The sequence below is a fragment of the Oncorhynchus masou genome, chromosome 3 (assembly GCF_036934945.1).
Source record: "Oncorhynchus masou masou isolate Uvic2021 chromosome 3, UVic_Omas_1.1, whole genome shotgun sequence".
Taxonomy (NCBI): Eukaryota; Metazoa; Chordata; class Actinopteri; order Salmoniformes; family Salmonidae; genus Oncorhynchus; species Oncorhynchus masou.
The window spans coordinates 44,245,895-44,272,024 of record NC_088214.1 but is presented as its reverse complement, the minus strand read 5'-3'; the positions used below and the strand labels follow the sequence as shown (position 1 = coordinate 44,272,024).

The 26,130-nt window shown below is 42.5% G+C and overlaps 1 protein-coding gene across 1 annotated transcript; it reads left to right on the top strand.

Moving 5' to 3' along the window:
* The first annotated feature begins 2,062 nt into the window (after window positions 1-2,062).
* Window positions 2,063-18,548, top strand: LOC135508367 (artemin-like). Its single transcript, XM_064928505.1, has 5 exons — window positions 2,063-2,344; window positions 2,870-3,047; window positions 16,429-16,520; window positions 16,736-16,934; window positions 17,099-18,548. Exons 2-5 carry the CDS (start codon window positions 2,957-2,959, stop codon window positions 17,587-17,589), a joined length of 873 nt encoding a protein of 290 aa, XP_064784577.1. The 5' UTR covers window positions 2,063-2,344; window positions 2,870-2,956; the 3' UTR covers window positions 17,590-18,548.
* Window positions 18,549-26,130: the final 7,582 nt, after the last annotated feature.

Genomic DNA, 26,130 nt, shown 5'->3' with positions numbered 1-26,130 from the left:
CACACAATGCCGCACAAGTTCATTACTATCTGTCAAAGTGAAGGCTTGGTACCCAGTACCGCAGAGAGGGGACTGCTCTTGTCATAAAGCCATGCATTTCAAAACACATTTTAGGTTATTTAAAGGCCCAGTGCAGTCAAGAACATGTTGTTCCTGTGTTTTATATATATTTTCACACAGGTTGGAATAATACTGTGGAATTGGGATTATGACGATACTGCCCTTTTAGTGTCAGAGCTGTTTGAAAAGACTGCCTGAAGTTTCAGCCTGTTTTTGGTGGGATGGAGTTTTGGCCTGCCTGGTGACATCATCAGGCAGTAAATTACTTAATAGACCAATAAGAAAGAGAGTTCCAAACCTCTCTGCTTATCACAGCTAGTTTTCCGTTTTCCCCTCCCCAATCAGAACACTCCCAGACAGTCCTAGCAAAATTCTTGCTTGAGAAATTGCTCTTCGCAAAGAAGCTATTTTGTTTCCTTTTGACCATTTTAATTTAAAACAATCTCAGTAAGGTACTTAATTGTTACTCAGATATAATTTGAGATAAAATGGTTGCATTGGACCTTTAAGTAGCAATGCTGATGGAACGTATGTCATGGCTGTAAAATAAAGTTGCCAGTGAGAAAACATATATGTTGGCAGCACTTATTGCCAAAGGCATGTTCAAAGAAAACATTGTCAAGCTCCTCTTCAAAAAGCTTTGAAACTGTCATCCATTCATTTCTGTGTTCTTGTGGTTCATTTTCACTCTTCAGCATTGATGCGTTTTTCTGCCTATGGTTTCACATTTCCATCTCTAACTGTGTGTGGGTCATCCAGAGAAATGTAGTAACCATGTATTGCTTAATCCTCCCCCATCTCCCCTTACCCAGGTTTCCCCTTGCTTGACGGTCCCTCTCTGGCATGGGCACAGAACAGCCCACTTGTTGTTGAACCTGCCATGAGGTGCTGTACACATTCCTGCCTGCCACAGTCAGCTGTGTGTATTGTTACCCAGGTTCTATTTATAGGGGGGCGCGGATCCTCCCCTGCGTTTGTCTCTGCCTTGTGTGTGGTGGAGCGGGGAGCGGGGCGAGCAAGGCGCTGTTTGCCCAGGATTTGTGCTCTGCAGGCCCCACTGTTTGCCCAGGAGGGAGTTCCCCCATTGTGCAGGTGCTGGAGGGCTGGCCTGGTAAGGGGGTGGAAGGTGGGGTGGGTTGGGTTGGGGTGCGAGGCCCTGGAGTTGAGGTGCGTGCTGTACGGTGCAACCATAAGCCTGGCCTGAAGTGTGTCAGGCAGGCCCTTTCTGAAGGAATCCCTCTCACGGCCTCTGCCCTCAATCCATCCCTCTCGCTGTGGGTGACAGCAGACTTGGTGACACAGTCTGTAAGGGAGGCCCTGTGTGACTATGTAAACATGAAGTGGAGGTTGCAAACATAAACGAGTGTGTGTGTGTCTTGTTAGTTGATAAAGAATGTAAAAATTCTCAAGTTTATGGGACACGGAGCATAAACAACCCATGGGCGATGTGGCAATTCTTAGAAGAACATGCATCTCCTCGAAATGTATGTAGGACTCCTGTTCTTATTTTTTCTCAGAACCTTGTTGTCAATACTGACACACCGACAGGTCTCCAGATCCAAACACAAAAGCAATTAAAATATGACAATTCCAGTGTGCCCTCTCTCCATGAACATAACTATGTTTTAGCTATGTTGAGGGGCAGGAGAAATCACTGCACTCTCACAGCGTCCGTCCTCTATGGTTTCACAAGACTTTTGACAGGCAGAGCAGCGTGGTGAATATTTAGCCTCCAGTGCTTGTGTATTGTATGGTTTTTCTGTAGTGCGCGGCAGAATAGACACAAGAGCGGCAAAGGCTGAACATTGGATACATGTTTTTGCCCTCGGTGTGTCTGATATTTCCTCAACAAAGATCGATGGAACAGCGTACAATATTTGGAGCTTCGGTAATAGTTTCAAAGCCACCACGTAATGACATGGAGCATGGAGTTGAAATGTTGCAAATGCGTTTATCCTCAGTTGCTGAGAAGTAGATTTTGACGCGCGCAGGGTCTCATCAATAGTCTTTGAACCTGAGGTATACGTGTGAAAAATAACAGGTACCAAAGACAAGAACGGCATCGAGTACCAAGGTCTGAATGAGAGACACTATAGACAACGTTTCTGTAACAAGGACATGCAGTTCTATCCCAAAAAATCGAACGTGTATCTTGGAAATGTTGTGTTTTTAAATTTTATTGTGGAATAACCCAGGAATAGCCTAAAGGTTATGAGCGTTCTTGGCGCTTGTTTACTAATTTCTCAACTCAATGTTTGGAGGCAAGACTGAGCAAGTCCTAAAGGTAAGGGTGAACTTAATATACACGTTATATTGCTTTGTATGTTTAAAAATTGTTTATAATTGTCAATAACAATGCATGATACATAAGACCCTGAGTCTATAATTTATCATACATGAACCCTCTCTCTCTCTCACACACTCACAAACAGCAAATAAAGTGTGTTCATTTAATAACGTTTCTTTGAAATGATAAAGCCTTTGACATTTCTACAGATGTGCCCAACATTAAATAATTAACGGAATGTCCCCACGAGATTTAAATTAGCCAAAAATGTACTTGCAGTGCCTTTAATTTCAAATTGACAGTGTGCAGCATACATATTTTGGCAATGTGCGTATTTATATGTACTATTCAACTTTTTACGAAATTAAAATTATATTTATACACATTGTGTTCCTATGCAGGGTGAAACTGAAAGGATTTGGTGGAGAGGAGAAGAGAAAGGCTTGGCCGCATAGAGGGAGGCGCCTTTCGCGCTCTCCTGAAACCAAAGCCTTTGAATTGTTGTTTTTTTGTTCACTTCAGGCAAAGAGGAGATAACCTGAAAAGTTGGACGCTTGAAAATGATGTGCATTTAAAGGACATCATTGTGTGGATTTTCACCGCCAAGACATGCTCCACAGCCGACCAGGAGCACGCTGGGGGAAAGGGTCTGACCTCACCGGCGTGCGCTCAGACTGGATTTATACGCATGGGATAATCGGTAACGCACAATTTTCCTTTGAATTCTACAAAAAATGTATATATTTGTTTGAGTATGAAATAATGAATTTAGACTACATGAGGTATTTAATTCATTTAAAACTGATTTTTGACAAATTGATTAAATTCCTATTCCTTTACTTGCGTGTTATGGTACATTGCTGCTATGAAAGCCACATTCCTTACCTGTCATTAGTCATTACCCTTCTCTTAGTGTTTGCTATGCCAACAATTAAATGGCTGGTTTGATGTCAAAGGCTTTCTTTTCACAGCAGCTGCTTTTGTCATGTAAAACTCTTTTTGATCACACCTGCCACCTGTTCTGGCCTGACTTGTTGAGTCACCAGATTTTTTTGTATGCAGACCTATTGGGAGTATTTTTGTCATAAATGTTTATCTGTTATGCCACAAACTGATTCTGCCTCTGTAAACTGATTGAACACTATCGTCATATTAATAATACAGCCTTTCTAACCTTTCTGACTCAAATCAGTCCTAAAAACAGCTTATTCTGTGTGTAAATTGAACTTGCCCAATGAAGATTGGCTACAGTATAGGTTATCCTTGACCTGTTCTTGTGCCAATTCCCTGGTAATCTCTTACTCTGAGGAAACAGTGGCAGCTAGGAAGTCTTAGTGTGTGACCCTCTCCAAGGGTGGGCTGCAATCTGAATATCAAAGCATTGTTCACACACGTGCTAATGTTCAGCATGTACCCCCCCTAAAAGCATGCATACAACCTCACGCATACAGGCGCATCCATTTCCATTGCCTCCCAGGTGCTAGAGACATTTTAGGTCATTTAGCAGACACTCTTATCCAGAGCAATTTACAGAAGCAATTAGGATTAAGTGCCTTCCTCACAGCCACACAGCCAGATTTTTCACATTGTCAGCTCAGGGATTCGATCCAGTGACCTTTCAGTTACTGGCCCAACGCTCTAACAGCTAGGCTACCTGCAGTATTAGTCTGCTTTCTTAGTTGACTTTATACTCACCTCTAATGGGAAGGCTGATGCAGTGGCGGCTTAAGTCTCAGTGTTTTGTCGGGCACTTACTGGACCTCTAGCATCCCAGTAGAACAGTGTAGATTGGGGAGGTCAGGGAACTGGGCCAAATTGTACACGTTTGAAGATGAATTCCAAACTCAAGGTGGCTCATACTGTTAGCTACTCTGCAGTCTGTAGGGAAATCAAGTTCCCACAGAATGAAACACGGGCGACGTCAATCCACCAGCATTGACACGAGTTGCAGAAAGCAAACTCGGAATCAGCAAAAGAGCAGAAAGATGATATTGTCCAACCTTCGATAATAAGGGCTCTGCTTTTATACGCAAACAATGTTTGTGCGTGCATGTGTGAAGTGAGGCACCAAATAGCTCCCTTGAGTTGATTTAGGACTGTCCATTTACTCTGCTATTTCACTTCCAGGCAGTTGTGTGTGTGTGTGTGTGTGTGTGTGTGTGTGTGTGTGTGTGTGTGTGTGTGTGTGTGTGTGTGTGTGTGTGTGTGTGTGTGTGTGTGTGTGTGTGTGTGTGTGTGTGTGTGTGTGTGTGTGTGTGTGTGTGTGTGTGTGTGAGAGAGAGAGAGAGAGAGCATGAGATCTGTGGTACCTGAGGTATCTCACATTCTCCTGTGATCCTTCCACTGGTTCCACTTTGCCGGGTCAAAGGTCATGGAGGTCTGCAGCCCGGTTAGGGATCAGATCAACTGGACACTCTTTTTTCCCTTTTCCTACAACCTCCCTCTGTGTGGCCTGCATGGTCTGTTTAAACAAGCTTGTACTTTATGGGAATGAGAGGGTGTTTTTTGGGTCTGGAGGTGTATGTCACTACATGCTCTCATTTCTACTTCACTTCTCTTTCATTGTTGCATCTTAACATCCGTCTGTATCGCCTCTGGGAGGCGGATGGCTCCATATCAACGTTAAATGCATCAACGTGTTGTATATTTCTTATTACCTGCAAGTAGCTAAACTCAAAGTGTGTTATCAAAGTTCTACTCCCTCCCCCTAGTGGTAAAGCAAATATTAGATCACTTGAAAATGGACAGGGCCTTCAGAAAGTATTCACACCCATTGACTTTTCCCACATTTTCTTGTGTTACAGCCTGTATTTAAAATGTATTACATTTATATATATTTTTTTTTGGGGGGGGGGGGGGTCACTGGCCTACACACAATATCCCATAATGTCAAAGTGGAATTATGTTTTTCATTTTTTTAAACAAATGAATTAACAATTAAAAGCTGAAATATCTTGGGTATTTGACCCTTTTGTTATGGCAAGCCTAAATAAGTTCAGTAGTAGAAATGTCCTTAACAAGACCCATAATAAGTAGCATGGACTCAATCTGTGTGCAAAAATAGTGTTTAGCATGTTTTTTTGAATGACGACCTCATCTCTGTACTCCACTCACACTATTATCTGTAAGGTCCCTCAGTCAAGCAGTCAACCACAAAGACCAGAGAGGTTTTCCAATGCCTCACAAAAGAAGGGTTGGTAGATGGGTATAAAGAAAACTGACATTGAGTATCCATTTGAGCATGGTGAAGTTATTAATTACACCCAGTCACTACAAAGATACAGGCGTCCTTCCTCAATTGCCGGATAGGAAGGAAACTGCTCAGGGGTTTCACCATGAGGCCAATTACAGAGTTTAATGGCTGTGATTGGAGAAAACTGAGGATGGATCAACAACATTGTAGTTACTCCACAATACTAATCCAATACAACACATAACTGAGTACCACTCTCCATATTTTCAAGCATAGTGGCATATCTCATCATGTTATGGGTATGCTTGTAACAGGACTTGGAAGTTTTTCAGGATAAAAAATAAACAGAATGGGAGCTAAGCACAGGCAAAATCCTATAGGAAAACCTGGTTCAGTGTACTTTCCACCAGACACTGGGAGATAAATTCATATTTCAGCAGGACAATAACCTAAAACACATGGCCAGATCTATACTGCAGTTGCATACCAAGAAGACTTCCATTCAGCCACAAGAGCATTAGTGAGGTTGGGAAATGACGTTGAGCGATTAGGCCCGGCGTTCCAATTCATCCCAAAGGTGATCGACGGGATTGAGGTCAGGGCTCTGTGCAAGCCAGTCAAGTTCTTCCACACCAATCTCGACCAAACCATTTCTGTATGGACCTCACTTTGTGTACGGGGGCATTGTCATGCTGAAACAGAACAAGGCCTTCCCCAAACTGTTGCCACTAAGTTGGAAACAGAATCGTGTAGAATGTCATTGTATGCTGTTGCGTTGAGATTTCTCTTCACTGGAACAAGAGGCATAGACTGAACCATGAAAAACAGCCCCAGACCATTATTCCTCCTCCACCAAATGTTACAGTTGGCACTATGCATTGGGGCAGATAGCGTTCTCCTGGCATCGACCAAACCCAGATTAGTCCGTCAGCCTGCCAGATGGTGAAGCATGATTCATCTCTCCAGGGAACGCGTTTACACTGCTCCAGAGCCCAACGGCGTCAAGCTTTACATCACTCCAGCTGACACTTGGTGCACAAAGCGAGGTCCATACAGAAATGGTTTGGTCAAGTTAGGTGTGGAAGAACTTGCCTGGCTTGCACAGAGTCCTGACCTCAACCCCATCGATCACCTTCGGGATGAATTGGAAACACTTCAGCCGACGCTTGGTATTGTGCATGGTGATCTGAGACTTGTGTGTGGCTGCTTGGCCATGGAAACCCATTTCATGAAGCTCCCGATGAACAGTTCTTGTACTAACATTGTTTCCAGAGGCTGTTTGGATCTTGGTAGTGAGTGTTGCAACTGAAGACAGATGATTTTTACCCACTACAGCACTCAGCGGACCTATTTTGTGAGCTTATGTGGCCTACCACTTTGCAGCTGAGCCGTTGTTGCTCCTAGACGTCTACACTTCACAATAACACCACTTACAGTTGACCACGTGCAACTCTAGCAGGCCAGAAATTTGACGAACTGACTTGTTGGAAAGGTGGCATCCTATGACGGTGCCATGTTGAATGTCACTGAGCTCTTCAGTAAGGCCATTCTACTGCCAATCTTTGGTCTATGGACATTGCAAGGCTGTGTGCGCGATTGTTTTGGACCTGTCAGCAACGGGTGTGGCTGAGATAGCCAAATCCACTCATTTGAAGGGGTGTCCACATACTTTTGCATATATAGTGTATATAGTTCATTTTCAAAACGTTTGCAAACATTTCTAAAAACATGTTTTCACTTCGTCATTATGCAGTATTATGTGTAAATCTGTGAGAAAAATAATCCATTTAATCCATTTTGAATTCAGAATTTCTGTAAGGTCTATACTAAATCCACTGTAATAGAGTTCTATTTAGAAGTCTACACAGGGAAGGTTTGTCTGGCTTGCCTTGTCTGTGAGAGTGTGTAAGTAATGAGAGAGATTGGTTATGCAACCTGGAGTGCCACAGGGCAACCTACCTCAATCTGGAATTGTTTAACGAACTCACTGAGCTACAATACATCTTCTGGGGTAAAGTGAAGGGGGCATGATCTGACCAAAAGGAATTTCGTTTTTTTTTGTCAACGCTCGCCATTTCTGTCTTACTTTCTTGCAGTTGGGACATACTGCTAAGTATACCAGTATTATACCTGTGTTATTGTACTTAATGTCTATTGCTGATTTGTCGTCGAGCACTTTGGCTCTTCAAGCAGACTTACATTTAGAACAAAGCGATAGTTACCACAGTTCAAAACACTGATGAAACACGTAGCAAAACTCCTGTTTTTATCGCAAGATCTCACTCTTATAAATTTGCTCTTGAATTCGGAAGAATGTTAACTAGCAGTGTTTGCACTGCCGTGTTTGTGGCTGCGAGCACTTTTTGTGATACAATAAGCTGTATTCTTCCGAAATTGCCGGGTCAGCTTCATTCATCATGGTGTCAAGGGCTCCTTTGAACTACCGGGCCAGCAGGTCATTACCAGAGCCCGTCTGGGGTTCAAGACAAGCGGGCGACACGGAAAAACGCTCTGCCGGGCGTTTGTTCATCCAGATGCAGTGACGCATTAATGGCCAGCTTTCCCTGGGTCTGGACCACACTCAACTTAATTAGACGAAATGAGACATGGGATGTTGAGGGGAAGGGGAGAGGAGGTTTGGTGGGGTAGGGTTGGGTTGGGTTGGGGGGGGGGGTCCTCACAAGGATAGTAAAACAAGGACAATTCGGATAATTAGGGACATTTTGCAGGTTCCTAAGTTTAGGGTTGGGGTTACAATAAGGGTTAGGGTTTTGAGGTGAAGGGTTAGGTTTTGGGTTAAGGTTAAGGTCAGGGATAGGGTTAGGGAAAATATGATTTTGAATGAGAATCAATTTCATTGGTCCCCACAAGGATAGTAAAACAAACGTGTTTGTGTGTTTTAAAAAGAGATGACGACCAATTGAGGACAGTTATGTTTTTGCTTTTCATTTTTTGTTGTTGTAGATATCTCTCCATATATTGTCTCCAACATTTTCCTCCTTTCTCACTCTCCCACTCTCCACTCTCACTCTCCCACTCTTTCCTGCTGATGTGACTCCAGCAGATTGTAGCGCTCACAAAACCTGTCATCTGAAATCCTATCCTCTATCGCTGCCATAACACAACTTAATGTGTTCCCATTTAAGGTGAGGTTCACCCAAGTGTTCTTTTTCTGTGACTCCCTCTTAAACGGCATTAATCAGCTTGGAATTTGGGATCTTATAGGGACTAGGGAGTGTGCGAGCAAGAAACAAAGGCAGAACCGTTACATGCAGTGTCTTGGTCATATGAAGTTGTCGTCCATTATTGGTTGCGCTGAGGTATCTCCAGAAAAACTGTCTGTGAAGGCAGTTGTTTCCATTCACACAAAGCACAAAGTTCAGATCAATTGAACATTCCAATGACCCAGTGGCCGACTCAGTAGAAACAAAGGCAGACATTGCTTTTCACATGTAAAACCCCACAGTAGTACATTTCTTTCAGTTAGAATAGAGCCCCACAGTGGAGGTGTTATAATACCCAACAAGGAAATGGTTCCAATCGTTTTTTTCACCATTCATTTTTCCCATAGGGGATTTTAGAAACACTTAAAATAAGGGCTGTTTTTTTTTTTTTTTGCCCTAGAGAGTTCACAGAATTGTAAATTAAAGTAAGTTTAGCCAATTTATTCATCACTAAATGTAGTTAACAGATTGTTAATCCAGAGATTCTTACCTTTGCCTCGATTCGGCAGTCTCATCCAGAGCATCACTGAATTTGTAGTTTTGTATGATAGCCACATTAGCAGCTAAATAGCATTTCATTTTTGGGGGCTAAATACAGTCAAATATATTGATAAAAGTCACCTTGTCCGAGAGAGATTTACACGAAACATCACGTCAGGGTAGGCCTAAACAAAATACAGCCCTTATTTTAAGTGTCTAAAATCCCCTATGAGAAACATGAGTGGTGGAAAAGACGATTGGGACAATTTCCCGGTTTGACCGCTAGGTTTTATGGGTATTAAGACTCATACTATGGTACTCTAAAGAGCCAAGCAAACTGACCAAAGAACCAATCAGAGCAGTGGGAGTGGCTTAGTGCCATTGAGGTTAAGGTTAGGGGTGATATGTCTAATGTCCTTCTGGAGGATACATTTTAACACCCACCCCTGGACCCTGTTCCTTATAATAAGAGGCTGGAGAGTATGATTTCCCACTCCACAGCATCTCTGAGAGGGACAGGGGTTTAGGCATGAGGGTGAGGGTACTAATCCGCCCATGCTACTTCAAACACTTGGTTCCCCAGTAAAAACACCATTAACTGTTTTTCTCTGAACCTTTCTAGAACTCTCCTCCACGGTGAGAGGATGCTAACCTTGGGGCCATGGAGGTAAATCACTGCTCACTTAGACCTGAATTCTATCTTGAGGTCTGTGAGCGGAACCCAAGCTTTCGCACAGATCTTCCATTGACATCAAGGGAGGCCTAGTGGTTAGAGCGTTGGGCCAGTAACCAAAAGGTTGCTAGATTGAATCCCTGAGCTGATAAGGTAGAAATCTGTTGCTCTGCTCTTGAACAGGGCAGTTAACCCACTGTTCCTAGGCTGTCATTGTAAGTAAGAATTTGTTCTTAACTGACTTGCCTAGTTAAATAAAGGTTAAATAAATGATTTATGAGAAAGTCCAAGTTAAGTGCACACATCTCAAGTTCGGATTCTGCCCTTAGGTTATAGTTTTATCACCAGGCAACCACTTTGTTTGCTTCTAACCAGCACCACTGATTGCAACCAGCTTACTCTGTCTACCCTTAAGGACTAATTGAGGTTCAGTTGTACCACTTCCTCTTTCCTATCCAGAGCCACTATGAGCTAAACACTGATATTGGCCCTTGTTCTCTCATCTTAACAATGACCCTGCACTGGTATATCCTAATCCTGTATCTGCTTGTGCTGTCTTGTTAATGCTTAGCTTGCCAGTGAATGTGACAATGTGGCATGACACTGACCATAGGAGTTGGCAAGACCGCACAAACAGATCTTGGACCTGGCTGAGCCTATTCAGCTTGACTAGGCACTTTTGTATGATCTCTTAGTATGATCGGAAGCACAGATCAGAACTCTCTTATTAGCCTGTCTTTGATCTGTAACGGCTATTCTGTTGTGTATCAGTATGTTTGTGTGGCACACCTGAGAAACACAACCCCCATGTATGTATGAATCTGTCAAGACTGCCCCTGTCTTCAGTAGAAGACTCTCAAGCAACTCTTCAGTGCAAGAAATGCACTGATTTCTAGCTAGCATCTCCTTCAGGGATAGCCTGCCCAGGGAAGTCTTGTCCACACCTTCTGATTGTAGCTTCTGACTGGGTTTCTCCGAGCCGCAAACATCCCCAGCTCTCTGTTTCTCATTTTGGCAGCGTTCTGTGGATTTTCCACCAGTGACAGCTCGGCTAAAGAGTGGAAACTGGCACTAACGAGTAATCACCTTTTCTCCTCTCCAGCCTGGAAGGGATTAGGGGATTATGCGGCGTGTTCAGACCCTCTGGTTCTGTCGCTGCTGACTGCAGTCTAAGTCTAGCAGCAGTTAGAAGGGCACATCTGGTGCAGCGGTGCAATCAGTGTGGCGAGAGTAGTAGGGGGGGGGGATCGAACCCAAACCCAAACCCGACACTTTAACACCGTAAGGACATACAAGTACAAGACTGGGTGGGGTTTGTGGGTTTGCTTCCAGCACAGTCTAAAAACTGAAAAGCAAACAAACATAGTAGTAAACTGCCAGACTTACAAATTGTCTGTTCTGATTTGTACGTGAACTGTACATATCAGAACAGGTTTGCACAGGAACCAGAAGGAATAGGGAACACGTATGCCATGTACAGTATATCATCATAGGTGATATGGGAGTTTGTGTACCCCCCCCCAGATAAAAGTGTGTCTGGTAATGATTAGGCAAGGACCTGGCGGCTGTGGCGAGTACATCTCCTCTTCTCCTCTTTCTTCCCTGGTGTCTTTTATTGCGGTGGTGATTTAGTGAGGTCCCTTCCATACCGCCATCCCGGCAGGGCTCTGTCTATGACAGGTAGAGCCGGCGGATAGAACACCTCTAATGGGGCATCATTATAGGAGAGGGTTCTGTTCTGGACAGATGGGATGTGGGCTGTTAAAGGAGAAGTTCAAGATTTTACAACTTGATGTTAGATGGTTCCTCACCTCGTAAGTATGTTTTTTGGCCAGGAGAAACTATAATCCATGGTTTGGTTTTCTAGCAGCCGTGACAAACTTAAACTTTAGCCACCTCTAGCTAAAATCAATGGAAGTGATGATTTATAGTTTCTCCTGGCCCACAGACTACTTTCAGGGTAAGGAACCATCTAACATTAAAGACGCACTCCAGCTATTAAAAAAAAAACTTTTCCTGTTGAAAAACAATATCCCACATAAAGATACAGTAATGTATACACAAGTAACAGTAAAAAAAAAAATGTTGGTGCCCCCCCCCCCACACACACACACTTGTGCCATGTTATGAGGATGCCTGGACCACTTATTGAGATGTACCTTTTGTTAACTAAATGAGATGATAAATGAGGTGAAAAGGACACTGGAGTGCAACTTTATTTCGTAAAATCCTGAACTTCCCCTTTAAAGTGAGACAGAACACAGAAGGGAATCCCAGCCTAGCTTGCTCTACGCTTCTATGAGAGCTTTCACACATGTAGAATACAGAATGATGTACAGTGCCTTCAGAAAGTATTCGTACCTCTTGACCTATTCCACATTTTGTTGTGTTACAGCCTGAATTGAAAATGGATTAAATATATTTTCCCCTCACCCATCTTCACAAAATATCCCATATTGACAAAGTGAAAACATGTGTTTAGATTTTTTTTTACAAATGTATTGAAAATGAAATACAGAAATATCTCATTTATATAGCATTCTCCCCCCTGAGTGAATACTTTGTAGAAGCACCTTTGGCAGCATTTACAGCTACAAATCTTTCTGGGTAAGTCTCAATGAGCTCTCCACACCTGGATTGTGCAACATTTGACAGCTATTATTTTCAGCACTGTCAAATTGGTTGTTGATCGTTGCTAGACAACCATTTTCAGGTCTTGCCATAGATGTTCAAGTAGATTTAAGTCAAAACTGTAACTACGCCAGGCAGGAACATTCAATGTCATCTTGGTAAGCAATTCCAGTGCATATTTTGCCTGGTGTTTTAGGTTATTGTCATGCTTAAAGGTGGATTCGTCTCCCAGTGTCTGGTGGAAAGCAGACTGAACAAAGTTTTCCTCTAGGATTTTGCCTATGCTTAGTTCCATTCAGTTTATTGTTTGTCCTGAAAAACTCCCCAATCTTAATGATTACAAGCATAACTATAACATGATGCAGCCACCACTATGCTTGAAAATATGGAGAGTGGTACTCAGTAATGTGTTGTATTGGATTTGCCCCAAACATAACACTTTGTGTTCAGGACACAAAGTGAATTACTTTGCCACATTATTTGCTGTATTACTTTAGTGTATTGTTACAAACAGGATGCATGTTTTGGAATATTTCTTATAGTGTACAAGCTTTCTTACTTTCACTCTGTCAATTAGGTTAGTATTGTGGATGAACTACAGTGCTGTTGATCCATCCTCAGTTTTCTCCTATCACAGCCATTAAACTCTGTAACTGTTTCCATTTACCTCATGATGAAATCCCTGAGCGGTTTCCTTCCTCTCCGGCAACTGAGTTAGGAAGGAGGCCTGTATCTTTGTAGTGACTGGGTGTATTGATACACCATCCAAAGTGTAATTAAAAACATCACCATGCTCAGGCATATTCAATTTCAGCTTCCTTTTGTCTACCCATCTACCAATAGGTGCCCTTTGCGAGGTGTTTGAAAACCTCCCTGGTCTTTATGGTTGAATCTTTGTTTAAAATTCACATTAAACACTATTATTTCACACACAGTGAGTCCATACAACTTATTATGTGATTTGTTAAGCACATTTTTACTCCTGAACTTATTTTGGCTTGCCATGAGAAAGGGGTTGAATACCTACTGACTCAAGACATTCTAGCTACTCATTTTAAATTCAGGCTGTAACACAACAAAGAAGCCACTTTAAACGTATAGCTAGCTACCCAACTCGGTGATGATAATGTGAAACACGTTTATGTTCAACCAATGTCATTCGTCCATATATTAGTTTTGGGCGCAAGCCCTGAGCAAATATCAATTAACATGTCATTATTGATTGTTTAATAAAACTGTTTTAAGAAGGAGAGCTTACATTATTCCCTCTATATCAGGGCAATGTATCCTTACTCAGAACAAACGTACAATTCAATGACCTGTATAAGTAATAGGTGGGCACTGTACCAACAACACACATATAAGGTGACAACCAATCGACTCTCGTATTGCACATTTGCAGATGAACAGGCTGCTGACCATACCAAATCCCTTGAGGCACATCACACAAACATACATTCACACACAACTCTCACACACACACACACACACACACACACACACACACACACACACACACACACACACACACACACACACACACACACACACACACACACACACACACACACAGGCTCCGAAGCTCTGGAGGTCTTCAGGACTCAGCAGCCCACCTCCGCCTTCTACCCTGAGGGGCTGGAGGTATTGGACTGTAAACAGCTCCAGAGTGGTGAGGTGAAGTGAGCCGGCCAGACAGGCCCACATAGACACCCAGCGTACAGGGCTAAAGGAGGCTAATCGCTCCCAGCTGTGGAATTAAGGACTCAGTACAAGGCCTCTCAAGGGACCGAGAGGGGATCTGTTGAAAAATCCCCTTTAACCTCTCTCTCTTAATGGCCAGTTTTTAAATCAGGTTAGGGGAGAGGGAGTTGGCGAGTTTGCTGCCTGGTTTTGGATTGCAGTCTCTCTCGGTCTCTCTCCTCCGACACACACATGCGGGTGCACACACACACACACACACACACACACACACACACACACACACACACACACACACACACACACACACACACACACACACATTTATCTCTGCTTTTCAGGTTCCATTGTGTAAGAGATTGTCTGCTTTCTCCCTGGGCCTGATTTGACCTATTATTTCTCAGTAACTATATTGATATAGTCAAGCTTCTGTAATCTTCGGCACCATAGCCGGTGATGCAAGCACAGATCCTATCGTAACCTTTGCACTGTAATCTCCCCAGTTCTCCATCATCCCGAGTAAAGATAGCATCACGATGATTGTCCTCCATGTAGTGCACTTCTTTTGACCAGAGTCCTATGGGCCCCGGCCTAAAGGAGTGCACTATAAAGGGAATGGGGTGCCATTTGGGACGCAACCCGAGGGCTGTATTTAGAAACATTGAAGAGCAGCAGAGTTTACATACCTTACTGTGGACCTTCACGTCCCGCTCTGGTTCAGCTACCAGGCTATCGCGTCTCTCTGGTGGATGATAGATGACTGTTGATGTATCTTATATAGGCCTATGCTCGTTTTTACAGAATCTGCTGTGCCATCCCCGTGTGTTGTGTCAATTTTTTTGGTGAGCTGAATTTCATTTCACCATAACATCGGTTGATGTCGAAACCAACCAAGTTTGACTGAGTTCATCGTTATGGGCTTTAACATTTCCAGAAGACATCTCTTGAGAACCGGTGTTGTTTCTAGTCAATCCCTCCACGTACTCTAAGGTGTTACTTCCATGGCACGTCAGCTGGGATACGTATGGAGAGCTGAGAGACAGGACCAGTCGCAGGATGTGGACAGCTAAGCCCCCAGCTGCTCAATGAGAGTAGTGCAGGGTGCTGAATCCTAATCTCTGGTGCATTTCCGTGTGCTTTTAGTTATTTTATTCCTAGATGAGTCCACGACGAATAAATGGCAACTCATCTCTTTGGAGAGAGATAGAATCACTTGTTTCTGTTGCGTTTCTGAGCCCAATTGATTAAATTAACGCTCTGCTGTTGTAGCAGCAGGTGCTTCACTGTGTTAACAAATTAAGTGGAGCAAACGCACATTGGTATTCAATATTTTAGTCATTTAGCAGACGCTTATCCAGAGCGACTTACAGGAGAAATTAGGGTTAAATGCCTTGCTCAAGGGCACATTAATCAATTGTATACCTAGTCGGCTCAGGGACTTGAACCAGCAACCTTTCAGTAACTGGTCCAATGCTCATGAACCGCTACGCTATCTGTGAATCTGAGCTGCTCTGTTAGCTCTATTTACTTGTTTGTTTACCTTTACCATTAACCCCAAATTTGTTGCCGAAACTGGTGATCGAACCAAGAACCTTTAGCGAATGTTCTAAACCCCAGTCAAATGTTGTGTTTGAGCCTTTTTAGGGTTCTTTACAGGAAAAACCCTTGAGTTGGGGCATGTGGTGCTGCCATTGACATACAGCTAACCCGGTCACACTGTACACCTCGTATGTAAACATCTGCGATGCTCGCACCCCTTATCACCACCTCCTCATCTCTGTGGTTTCCCCCGGTGCCCCTTCTACAGAACCAGCCCTACCTCCTCCTAAATAAAGAATGTCTTTGACAGCTATCTGACTGAAGGTAGCCTTTGTCGCTGGACAGGAGCTGTTGTGTGGCTGTATGTACAGACAAGCCGACACTAGCTGCACTCCCCGGCAGCAAACACTAGCCTTTTTACCTCCGTAACAATAAACATATCCTTCGCATTGAGGACATGATTGATGTGACACGTCGGGTTGTTTAAGGGTTGAAAGGGTGTTTTTGTACAGTATTCGTTAATATGGATACGTTATCGCAGGCCACATCATGTTGTGCAGTTAGTTTATGTTATTCTTTTCAGAATGCGTTCTTGAGATTGGGACAATTGACAGAGCGAGGCCTTGTTCTGCTTTCCCTCCAGGTGGACCAAGATGGAGGACGAGGAGGAGAGACAGACCGGGGGTTACCGCAATGCCGTCAGCAGGCGCCCCTTACCACCTGAGTAACTGGAAGGTGAGTGACTCGTTCTGCTTATTGGTGACTTATTATCTTTACTATCAATATCATCATCTTCGTAATCACCACTATTATCATCACCTATCAAAAACATCTCATCCTCTCCAACATCATCTCGTCATCATCCTCCTTATTATAGTTGTCATACTGTTGGCTGTGTTGTTTCTCTGAACTGTGGACCATCTCCCATTAACTACTGTCCGCTTTTGTAGGTGGTGCTGTGGGTGGTGGTCTCTTTGCTGCCCCTGGTGGACGGGGCCCGTATGGGCACTGGTTTGGGGGCAGACTCTGTCCAGGCTTTGGGACGGGTGGGAGGGATGTGGGAGAGGCAGCTCCCAGACACTCTACCTGAAGTATATGAGCAACAAGAGGAGGAGAGTGACCCATACTCCCCCTGGCATGGCCTCTCCGGTAAGAGTGGAACCAGGAAGTGCTTTTTAGATCTCTGTTTTCTACATCACTTGTTAATCCAGCATGATGTTCTCCATGAATAGGGAATAGTAAAAGAAGGGTGTGCAATACGATTACAGAGTACAAGCCACTGATCTCTCTCTCTCTGGCTCTCTCTCTTTCAGACCCCTCTGTGATGAACGAAGCGGACGACCACCCCAGTGGCCGGTGGGTGGGCCGTTCCCCCCGCAACTCTGACCCCTCAGACGCCGAACCAACAGGCTTGGCCAAGAAAAAGAAGAAGAGGAGGAAGAAAGAGAAAGAGAGGGACAGAAAGGGCAAAGGAAAGGGCAGGCAGCCCCAGCAGAGCAGCCCAGACTGCAGGGTGGAGAAACGAGAGATGCGGGTGCGGGACTTGGGCCTGGGCTTCGACTCGGACGAGATCATCCTCTTCAAGTTTTGCGTGGGCTCCTGCCAGTCGTCCAGGACCAACTACGACCTGGCTCTATGGTCCCTGATGGAGAACGGGTCCCTGCCGCGGAGGACCTCCCGGCGGGTCAGTGCCCACCCCTGCTGCCGGCCTGACCGCTACGAGCCAGTGTCCTTCATGGACGCCCACACTACCTGGCAGACCATCCAGTCACTGTCGGCGGCCAGCTGCATGTGTATGGGCTGAGGGAGCCAGCCAAGAGGAGGATGAATGGGGCAGGGTGGCAACTGTCTGTCACTCACGCCTACCTGATGATATACAGATGGTGGCTCGCCGTTGAGTTTGGGTCTAGGGAGAGGTTCTGGGAGGGCAGAAGTAGTCGCTCCGAAACATATGCAACAGGGCTGGTCCCCAGTACAAAGCAGGATGGAGATTCCGTAGAGTGTCTATGATGGTGGAGTGAGGTCACGCCTTTTCCTGCTGTACATTTTCTGTACATGAGGATAAATTGGATTCGGTTGCAATGAGAGACTGTCATGACCGAATGGCAAGACAGTCTCTGGGATCAGTTTTTAACAAGATGGTGACCACACAATGGTAGGATCTTAATATTCACAGCAGTTGGGATATGTATAAGACTGACCTGGAGTACTGATTAAAATATTGACTCAAAGGTCAAAAAGAGGACCATATCTCATTGCATTTGACCACAAGTAGACAGGCTCAAAACAGGGATTTTCCTTAACTTCATTTTTTCAATGTTCTCTTGAATTGTACGAAACGGATGCCATGCATCTCTTTGCTTTACTGCATTATAGTCAACATATTTATTACAGATAAGTTATTTATTTATTGTCATTTCAGAGGAGGTCGTTTTTATGGACTGTAGATTTATATTTATTGTCATGATCACATATCCCGGGGGGTTTGTGTTGCTGGATCCTTAGACTTTGAATTGTGTTTGATTTTTTTTGGGGGGGGTTGAAACATCAAAAAGATCAGAACAAGTGGGCAAGGAACTCAACATGCAGTATGTCTCATTTCACGCAAAGGAAGGAAATAGTCTTGTGCCTGAACCTAACCAGGTTACAAGCTTAGTTTCGTTTTTCATTGTTGTTTCAGTATTTCAGAGCAATTACAGTCAATATTACTATTGAAATGGTTTCCTTTATTTTTGTACAACAATGACATTATTCTGCGTAGGAATAAAGTATTTCTAGATATACTGTGGATTGCTTATTATTTCTAAGATTCACCCCTTACCCTCACTTCACCTCTGCTGGGTTGCAAGTTGAGCGTCCTGGAGTATATCACACCCTCATATGACCTTTCAGATCAATGCTGAAATAGAGGCGATGGTTGCAAATTAAGGGCTGGATTCAATCTGTATCGCGGAAGATCCGCCTAAAAATGTTTCCGAATGAGCCGACATATGTAGTGTTTATCATGAATGTAGTCTTTGCCAACACGGGTACATTGTCTTTACATTTCAAGAGCTACAATCTTCCGCTATACCTTTGCAATGCGGATTGAATCCATCCCTAACACTATTGTAAATGTACCCATGGTAGTAGACCAGCCAAACTGTAAAAGGTATTTGAAAAATAATTGGCTTGTTAAAGGCTGTCACACATGCTAGATTTTTGTCAAATCTGGTGAAAATTGACATAGTGGAAATAGTGATACATTTCGGTCACATATCCGAAAATGATTGTGTATATCAAACATATACACTTAGACTATAGAATTGATGCCTTAATAGTTACTTTTCATACGATTATTATGCTTTACACCATGCAAATATACATACAATTTTACCATTCAGATGTGTTCCGCTACAGTTGTGGTCTGTAGCGCCACTAAGGACCATTCTCAGATGATGTAGACCCTCTCAGAGGTCTACAACTGGACCAGGAAAACTTTGCGGAAGACCCCACTGGACTAGAGAGCTTTAAGCCAGGCATGTACAAAAGAAAAGCCTACTTTGCATCCTTTTGGTCAAACTTCGGTTTTAAGCAAACAAAAATATTTTTCTCAGACAGTGTAGATCACCTCTAATTAAGAAAGAAACGTCTGAACAATAAGCACCTTACCTTGTGAGGATCGGGCATTCTGAGGCAGAGATATTGGAACTAAGTGTAAATGCAGTCAAAGTTTACATTTTTGAGGTACTGATTTTGGCCATTTTCACAGAATATAAAGACAAAATAAATGTACAGTACCAGTCAAACCTACTCATTCAAAGGTTTTTCTTTATTTTTACTATTTTCTACATTGCAGAATAATAGTGAAGACATCAAAACTATGAAATGACACATATGGAATTATGTAGTAACCAAAAAAAGTGTTCAACAAATTAAGATAGATTTTATATTTCAGATTCTTCAAAGTAGTCACCCTTGTCTTGATGACAGCTTTGCACACTCTTGGCATTCTCATAAATGGGTCTTCCAAATGGACAATGACCCCAAGAATAGTTACAAAGTTGTGGCAAAATGGCTTAAGGACAACAAAGTCAAGGTATTGGAGTGGCCATCACACAGCCCTGACTTCAATCCTATAGAAAATTTGTGGTCAGAACTGAAAAAGCGTGTGCGAGCAAGGAGGCCTACAAACCTGACTCAGTTACACCAGCTCTGTCAGGAGGAATGGGCCAAAATTCACCTAACTTATTGTGGGAAGCTTGTGGAAGGCTACCCGAAACGTTTGACCCAAGTTAAACAATTTAAATGCAATGCTACCAAAGACCATCGGTTTCTTGGTCACCTCCCTGACCAAGGCCCTTCTCCCCCGATTGCTCAGTTTGGCTGGGCGACCAGCTCTAGAAAGAGTCTTGGTGGTTCCAAACGTCTTCCAATTAAGAATGATGGAGCCATTGTGTTCTTGGGCACTTTCAATGCTGCAGAAATGTTTTGGTACCCTTCCCCAGATCTGTGCCTCGACACATTCATGTCTCGGAGCTCTACAGACAATACCTTCGACCTCATGGCTTGGTTTTTGCTCTGACATACACTGTCAACTGTGGGACCTTTTTTAGACAGGTGTGTGCCTTTCCAAATCATGTCCAATCAATTGAATTTACCACAGGTGGATTCCAATCAAGTTGTAGAAACATCTCAAGGATGATCGATGGAAACAGGAGGCACCTGAGCTCAATTTTGAATCTCATAGCAAAGGGTCTGAATACTTATGGTATTTCTGATTTTTATTCTTAACACATTTTGCAAAAAAATCTAAAATCTGTTTCTTTTAGCTTTGTCGTTATTGGGTTTTGTGTTGTTTTTTTGTTGTTGTTGTTGTTTTTATTTATTTAATTTTAGAATAAGACTGTAACGTAACAAAATGCGGGGAAAAATCAAGGGGTCTGAATACTTTGCAAAGGCCATGTAAGCCTGTTTTTGTGGGATGGAGTTCTGGCCTGCCTGGTGAGAAGACACTCAGAAAGACACTTCTGAACAGTAGTGGAGAGTGGGGTAAGTTGAGCAAAAGGGGTAAGTTGAGCCATATTTGTTTCTAGGAAACCGTACACAAAATGAATCATTTTAACTAAAGATTTAGGAAGAGTTCATCATTTCATGGAGTCTGTGGAGGAAGAAACCACATGGAAAAAGTGGTAAGCAAGTTAGGTCGAAAAAAACAGGTTTTCACCAATTTATTGTGTTAGCGGTTTCATGATGCTTGTATCTAAACCAAAGTAGATAATTGTAAGACTATTCTATACATCAGTTGGGGTCTCTATAAGCTTCAATATGAGATCCTAACCCTAGCATGAAAGTGCATCTTTGTAGCTGTGTGGGCTAATATAGTCCAAATGTTTGCCTTGGGGTAAGTTGAGCCAATTGACATGGGGTAAGTTGAGCCTATGATTGAGCCAATGGCAAGTTGAGCAAATTGAAGTGTTTTCTTCCTAGGCATAATGCAAGGCATTGTCGCTGGGATATGAGTTAACAACAGGGCCTGGCCTATGTTGAAAGTGTTTTAAAAAAGTACAAAGTATTTGTTAGGTGTTAAGCCTGTTGAAGATTTACTCTGGGATCTTAAGAACAACAAATTCGTAACATATTGCACAAATTTGATTTGCAACATATCACATGAATTACAAAACTCGTATGATATCATTCAGTTGCAAAATTCGTAACATATGACTCAAAATGGATGACCTCGTAAACCATCGGATGACGTCGTACACAAAAACGGGGACCCATTTTGGCTTGTGAGGACCACTTTAAAAACTGTGCTGAAGTGTGTTTGGGAAATAAAGATAGACATGGTTTTAAAAAGGTAATATTGGTAATATTGTGGAAATATGTAGGCAGCTTTAACTGTAAGTTGTTCCGAGGACAAGCTACGTTTTCAGAACTGTAATGTGTTCACGAATTCTGCTTATTTCCAGGGATACGCCACACCCTGAAATAGATGGAGATCTCTTTGTTGGGAACGTAAAAATGGCTCAATTTATTCCCTTCTCCCTTACACACTTCACCTCGTGAGGGTCAAACATTCTGAGGCAGAGATAGTGGAGAGATTGGAACTACGGAAGAGCTACTGGAACTAATGCAGTCAAAGTTTACGTTGTTGAGGAAATGATAGCTTTCATATTGGTATTCGCGGCCATGTGAATAACATTCAAATTTATACCTAAATATACTGTACATACTTGGAAAATGGCAAAGTCCTTCATGGCTGTAATACTAACAAAATCCAATGCCTGTACTAAGATCTTGACGGAGGTTGTGTGGGTATGTGGAACATTCTCTTTTAACATTCACCAGTCATGTTGTGAAATGAACGCAATTAAGCTTTTAGTGCATGCGAACAACAGCATTATACTGTACCTTGGTTACAGTGTAAATCTAGCTAACACACTTTTTTTCAATTAATTTGGAAAATTGAAAATATCTATTAGGCACACACACTTTGACGATATATCCAGTGAAAATCTTCTAAATTGATCACCACATCTAAATGTTTAATGTTTACTATGTCTACATGTGATTAATTACATATGATATTAAAACGCTTGTCTTGGATGTATTTACCCTGACAGACTTTAGAGGGTGGCTAAATTCCCATAGAATGGTGGCACAGAGCAGATGTCATCAAATTATGTGTATTTATTTTATTTGTCAAAAATTACTGTAATTATCTTCAACAATCTGCCATCGTGGATTCTGAATATACACCGAATGTATAAAACATTAACAACACCCGCTCTTTCCATGACATCAACAGACCAGGTAAATCCAGGTGAAAGCTATAATCCCTTATTGATGTCACTTGTTAAATCCACTTCAATCAGTGTAGATGAAGAGGAGGAGACGGGTTAAATAAGGATTTTTAAGCCTTGAGACAATTGAGACATGGATTGTGTATGCAGTATATGTATCATTCAGAGGGTGAATGGGCAAGACAAAATAATGAAGTGGCTTTGAATGAGGTATGATAGTATGTGCCAGGTGCACGTGTTTGAGTGTGTCAAGAACACATTTAACAGTTCCTGTGTATGTCAAGAATGGTCCACCACCCAAAGGATTTCCAGACAATTTGGCACAACTGTGGGAAGCATTGGAGTTAACATGGGCCAGCATCCCTGTGGAACGCTTTTGACACCCAGTAGAGTCCATGTATATGGTTTAAATAGTACTTTTATTTTTTCTTTACATTTAGTAACACTTTACTTGACACTCAGCACCATAACACGTTATGACACAGTCATAACCATATCATGTCATAGCAGCTGACTTAACTTGTCATAACATGACCATAACACTGTCATGACACATATATTTACAACTGTATGTTGCGTTAATTTATGGCTGGTTATGACACCTACATAAGAGTGTCAAAACCCACAAAACCTACCACAGAAATCAAAACAATCCATTACACCTACACAGCCTATATGTCAACAGTATGTTTATGTTATATATATATATATATATATATATATATATATATATATATATATATATATATATATATATATATATATATATATATATATTATTTATTTTTATTTTTATTGATCATATTAAATTGTAATTGTAATTTCACACACATTGATGTCAGACATGCATCTACCCCAATGCTCTGACATAAGGGCATGTACGTGGTAGGCCTCTCTGGCTTATATGATTATGATGGTCATAATGCTTCTTGACAGTGTCGTAAAGTGTATTTTCTACAAGGTGTTTCAAATATGATGCAAAAAAACATGACTGTACAGAATTCATTACAACAACAAGACCAATAAAGGATTTAAGAAAAACTTAAAACGGAAGGAAACTTGGCAGAATTTTTTTTTTAATAGTTTGTGGGTTTTGACACTATTATGTAGGTGTCATAACCAGTCATAAAATAACGCAATATATGTCACAACAGGTGTAAATATATTAATAATGGCAGTGTTATATAGCGATGACAAAAATCGCTGAAGTTGGAGATTTTTATCTCCCTCACCAACTTCAAACCTGTGCTATCTGAGCAGCTAACCGATTGCTGCAGCTGTACATAGTCTATCGGTAAATAGCCCACCCAATTTACCTACCTCATCCCCATACTGTTTTTATTTATTTACTTCTCTGCTCTTTTGCACACCAATATCTCTACCTGTACATGACCATCTGATCATTTATCACTCCAGTGTTAATCTGCTAAATTCTAATTATTTGCCTACCTCCTCATGCCTTTTGCACACAATGTATATAGACTCTCTTTTTTTCTTTTCTACTGTGTTATAGACTTGTTTTGTTGTTTAGTCCATGTGTAACTCTGTGTTGTCTGTTCACACTGCTATGCTTTATCTTGGCCAGGTCGCAGTTGTAAATGAGAACTTGTCCTCAACTAGCCTACCTGGATAAATAAAGGTGAAATAAAAAATAAAATAAAATAGCCATATTAAGACAGGTTATGACACATTGTGTCAGCTGTTATGGTATATTATGACATGGTTATGAATGTGTCATAACGTGTTGACACTGGGTGTCAAGTAAGTTGTTACCATTTAGAGAAAATTGCCTAAATCTGTCAGTACCTCGAAAATGTCAACTTTGACTGCATTCACATCTGACCCTTTAGTTCCAATATCTCTGCCTCAGAATGCCCGATCCTCACAAGGTAAGGTGCTTATTGTTCAGAGGTGTCTTTTGAAAGAGTTAGAGGGGATTTACACTGTCTGAGAAAAGTGTTTTTGTTTGCTAAAGCCCAAGTTTGACCAAAATGATGGAACTGATGCTTTTCTTGTATGAATAGTTTAAAGCATAATAATTATACCAAAAGTAACTAATAAATATGTTTATTGCAAAGTCTAAGTTTTTATAAATGATTAAATAGTCAGTTTGTATTAATATGCTAAACTGTATGAAATGTAACTATTAATTGCATCCATTCCATAGTCTAAGGTTTTATGTTTGATAATCCCCTCAGTTTTTGTTGTGGATTTCAGGATATTTGTGTCAATTTACATTTACATCATTTTACATTTAAGTCATTTAGCAGACGCTCTTATCCAGAGCGACTTACAAATTGGTGAATTCACCTTCTGACATCCAGTGGAACAGCCACTTTACAATAGTGCATCTAAATCATTAAGGGGGGTGAGAAGGATTACTTATCCTATCCTAGGTATTCCTTGAAGAGGTGGGGTTTCAGGTGTCTCCGGAAGGTGGTGATTGACTCCGCTGTCCTGGCGTCGTGAGGGAGTTTGTTCCACCATTGGGGGGCCAGAGCAGCGAACAGTTTTGACTGGGCTGAGCGGGAACTGTACTTCCTCAATGGTAGGGAGGCGAGCAGGCCAGAGGTGGATGAACGCAGTGCCCTTGCTTGGGTGTAGGGCCTGATCAGAGCCTGGAGGTACTGCGGTGCCGTTCCCCTCACAGCTCCGTAGGCAAGCACCATGGTCTTGTAGCGGATGCGAGCTTCAACTGGAAGCCAGTGGAGAGAGCGGAGGAGCGGGGTGACGTGAGAGAACTTGGGAAGGTTGAACACCAGACGGGCTGCGGCGTTCTGGATGAGTTGTAGGGGTTTAATGGCACAGGCAGGGAGCCCAGCCAACAGCGAGTTGCAGTAATCCAGACGGGAGATGACAAGTGCCTGGATTAGGACCTGCGCCGCTTCCTGTGTGAGGCAGGGTCGTACTCTGCGGATGTTGTAGAGCATGAACCTACAGGAACGGGCCACCGCCATGATGTTGGTTGAGAACGACAGGGTGTTGTCCAGGATCACGCCAAGGTTCTTAGCGCTCTGGGAGGAGGACACAATGGAGTTGTCAACCGTGATGGCGAGATCATGGAACGGGCAGTCCTTCCCCGGGAGGAAGAGCAGCTCCGTCTTGCCGAGGTTCAGCTTGAGGTGGTGATCCGTCATCCACACTGATATGTCTGCCAGACATGCAGAGATGCCTAATTTATGCCTATCTTCACCAGATTTGACCTTTGACCACAAGAAAATGGCCTTAAAAATCTACATGTCATGTGACATCAAGCCTAACTCTGTGTATCACCCCATCATTGTTTGATGTAGCATGGATAACAGCCTTTAACACACATTTTCTTAAAGCACTCTTTCCAGGTTGGCTGGAAACCCCTGGCAACACCTCTTTTACGCTGCTGCTACTCTCTGTTCATCATATACGCATAGTCACTTTAACTATACATTCATGTACATACTTCCTCAATTGGCCCAACCAACCAGTGCTCCCACACATTGTCTAACCGGGCTATCTGCATTGTGTCCCACCACCCGCCAACCCCTCTTTTTACACTGCTGCTACTCTCTGTTCATCATATA

Bases quoted from the DNA above. Each gene is read 5' to 3' on its own strand.
- LOC135508367 (XM_064928505.1), top strand. From the start codon at position 2,957: ATGCTCCACAGCCGACCAGGAGCACGCTGGGGGAAAGGGTCTGACCTC. The intron at 16,521-16,735 runs GTGAGTGACTCG...CCGCTTTTGTAG, and splicing joins ACCACCTGAGTAACTGGAAG to GTGGTGCTGTGGGTGGTGGT. The intron at 16,935-17,098 runs GTAAGAGTGGAA...TCTCTCTTTCAG, and splicing joins CCCCTGGCATGGCCTCTCCG to ACCCCTCTGTGATGAACGAA.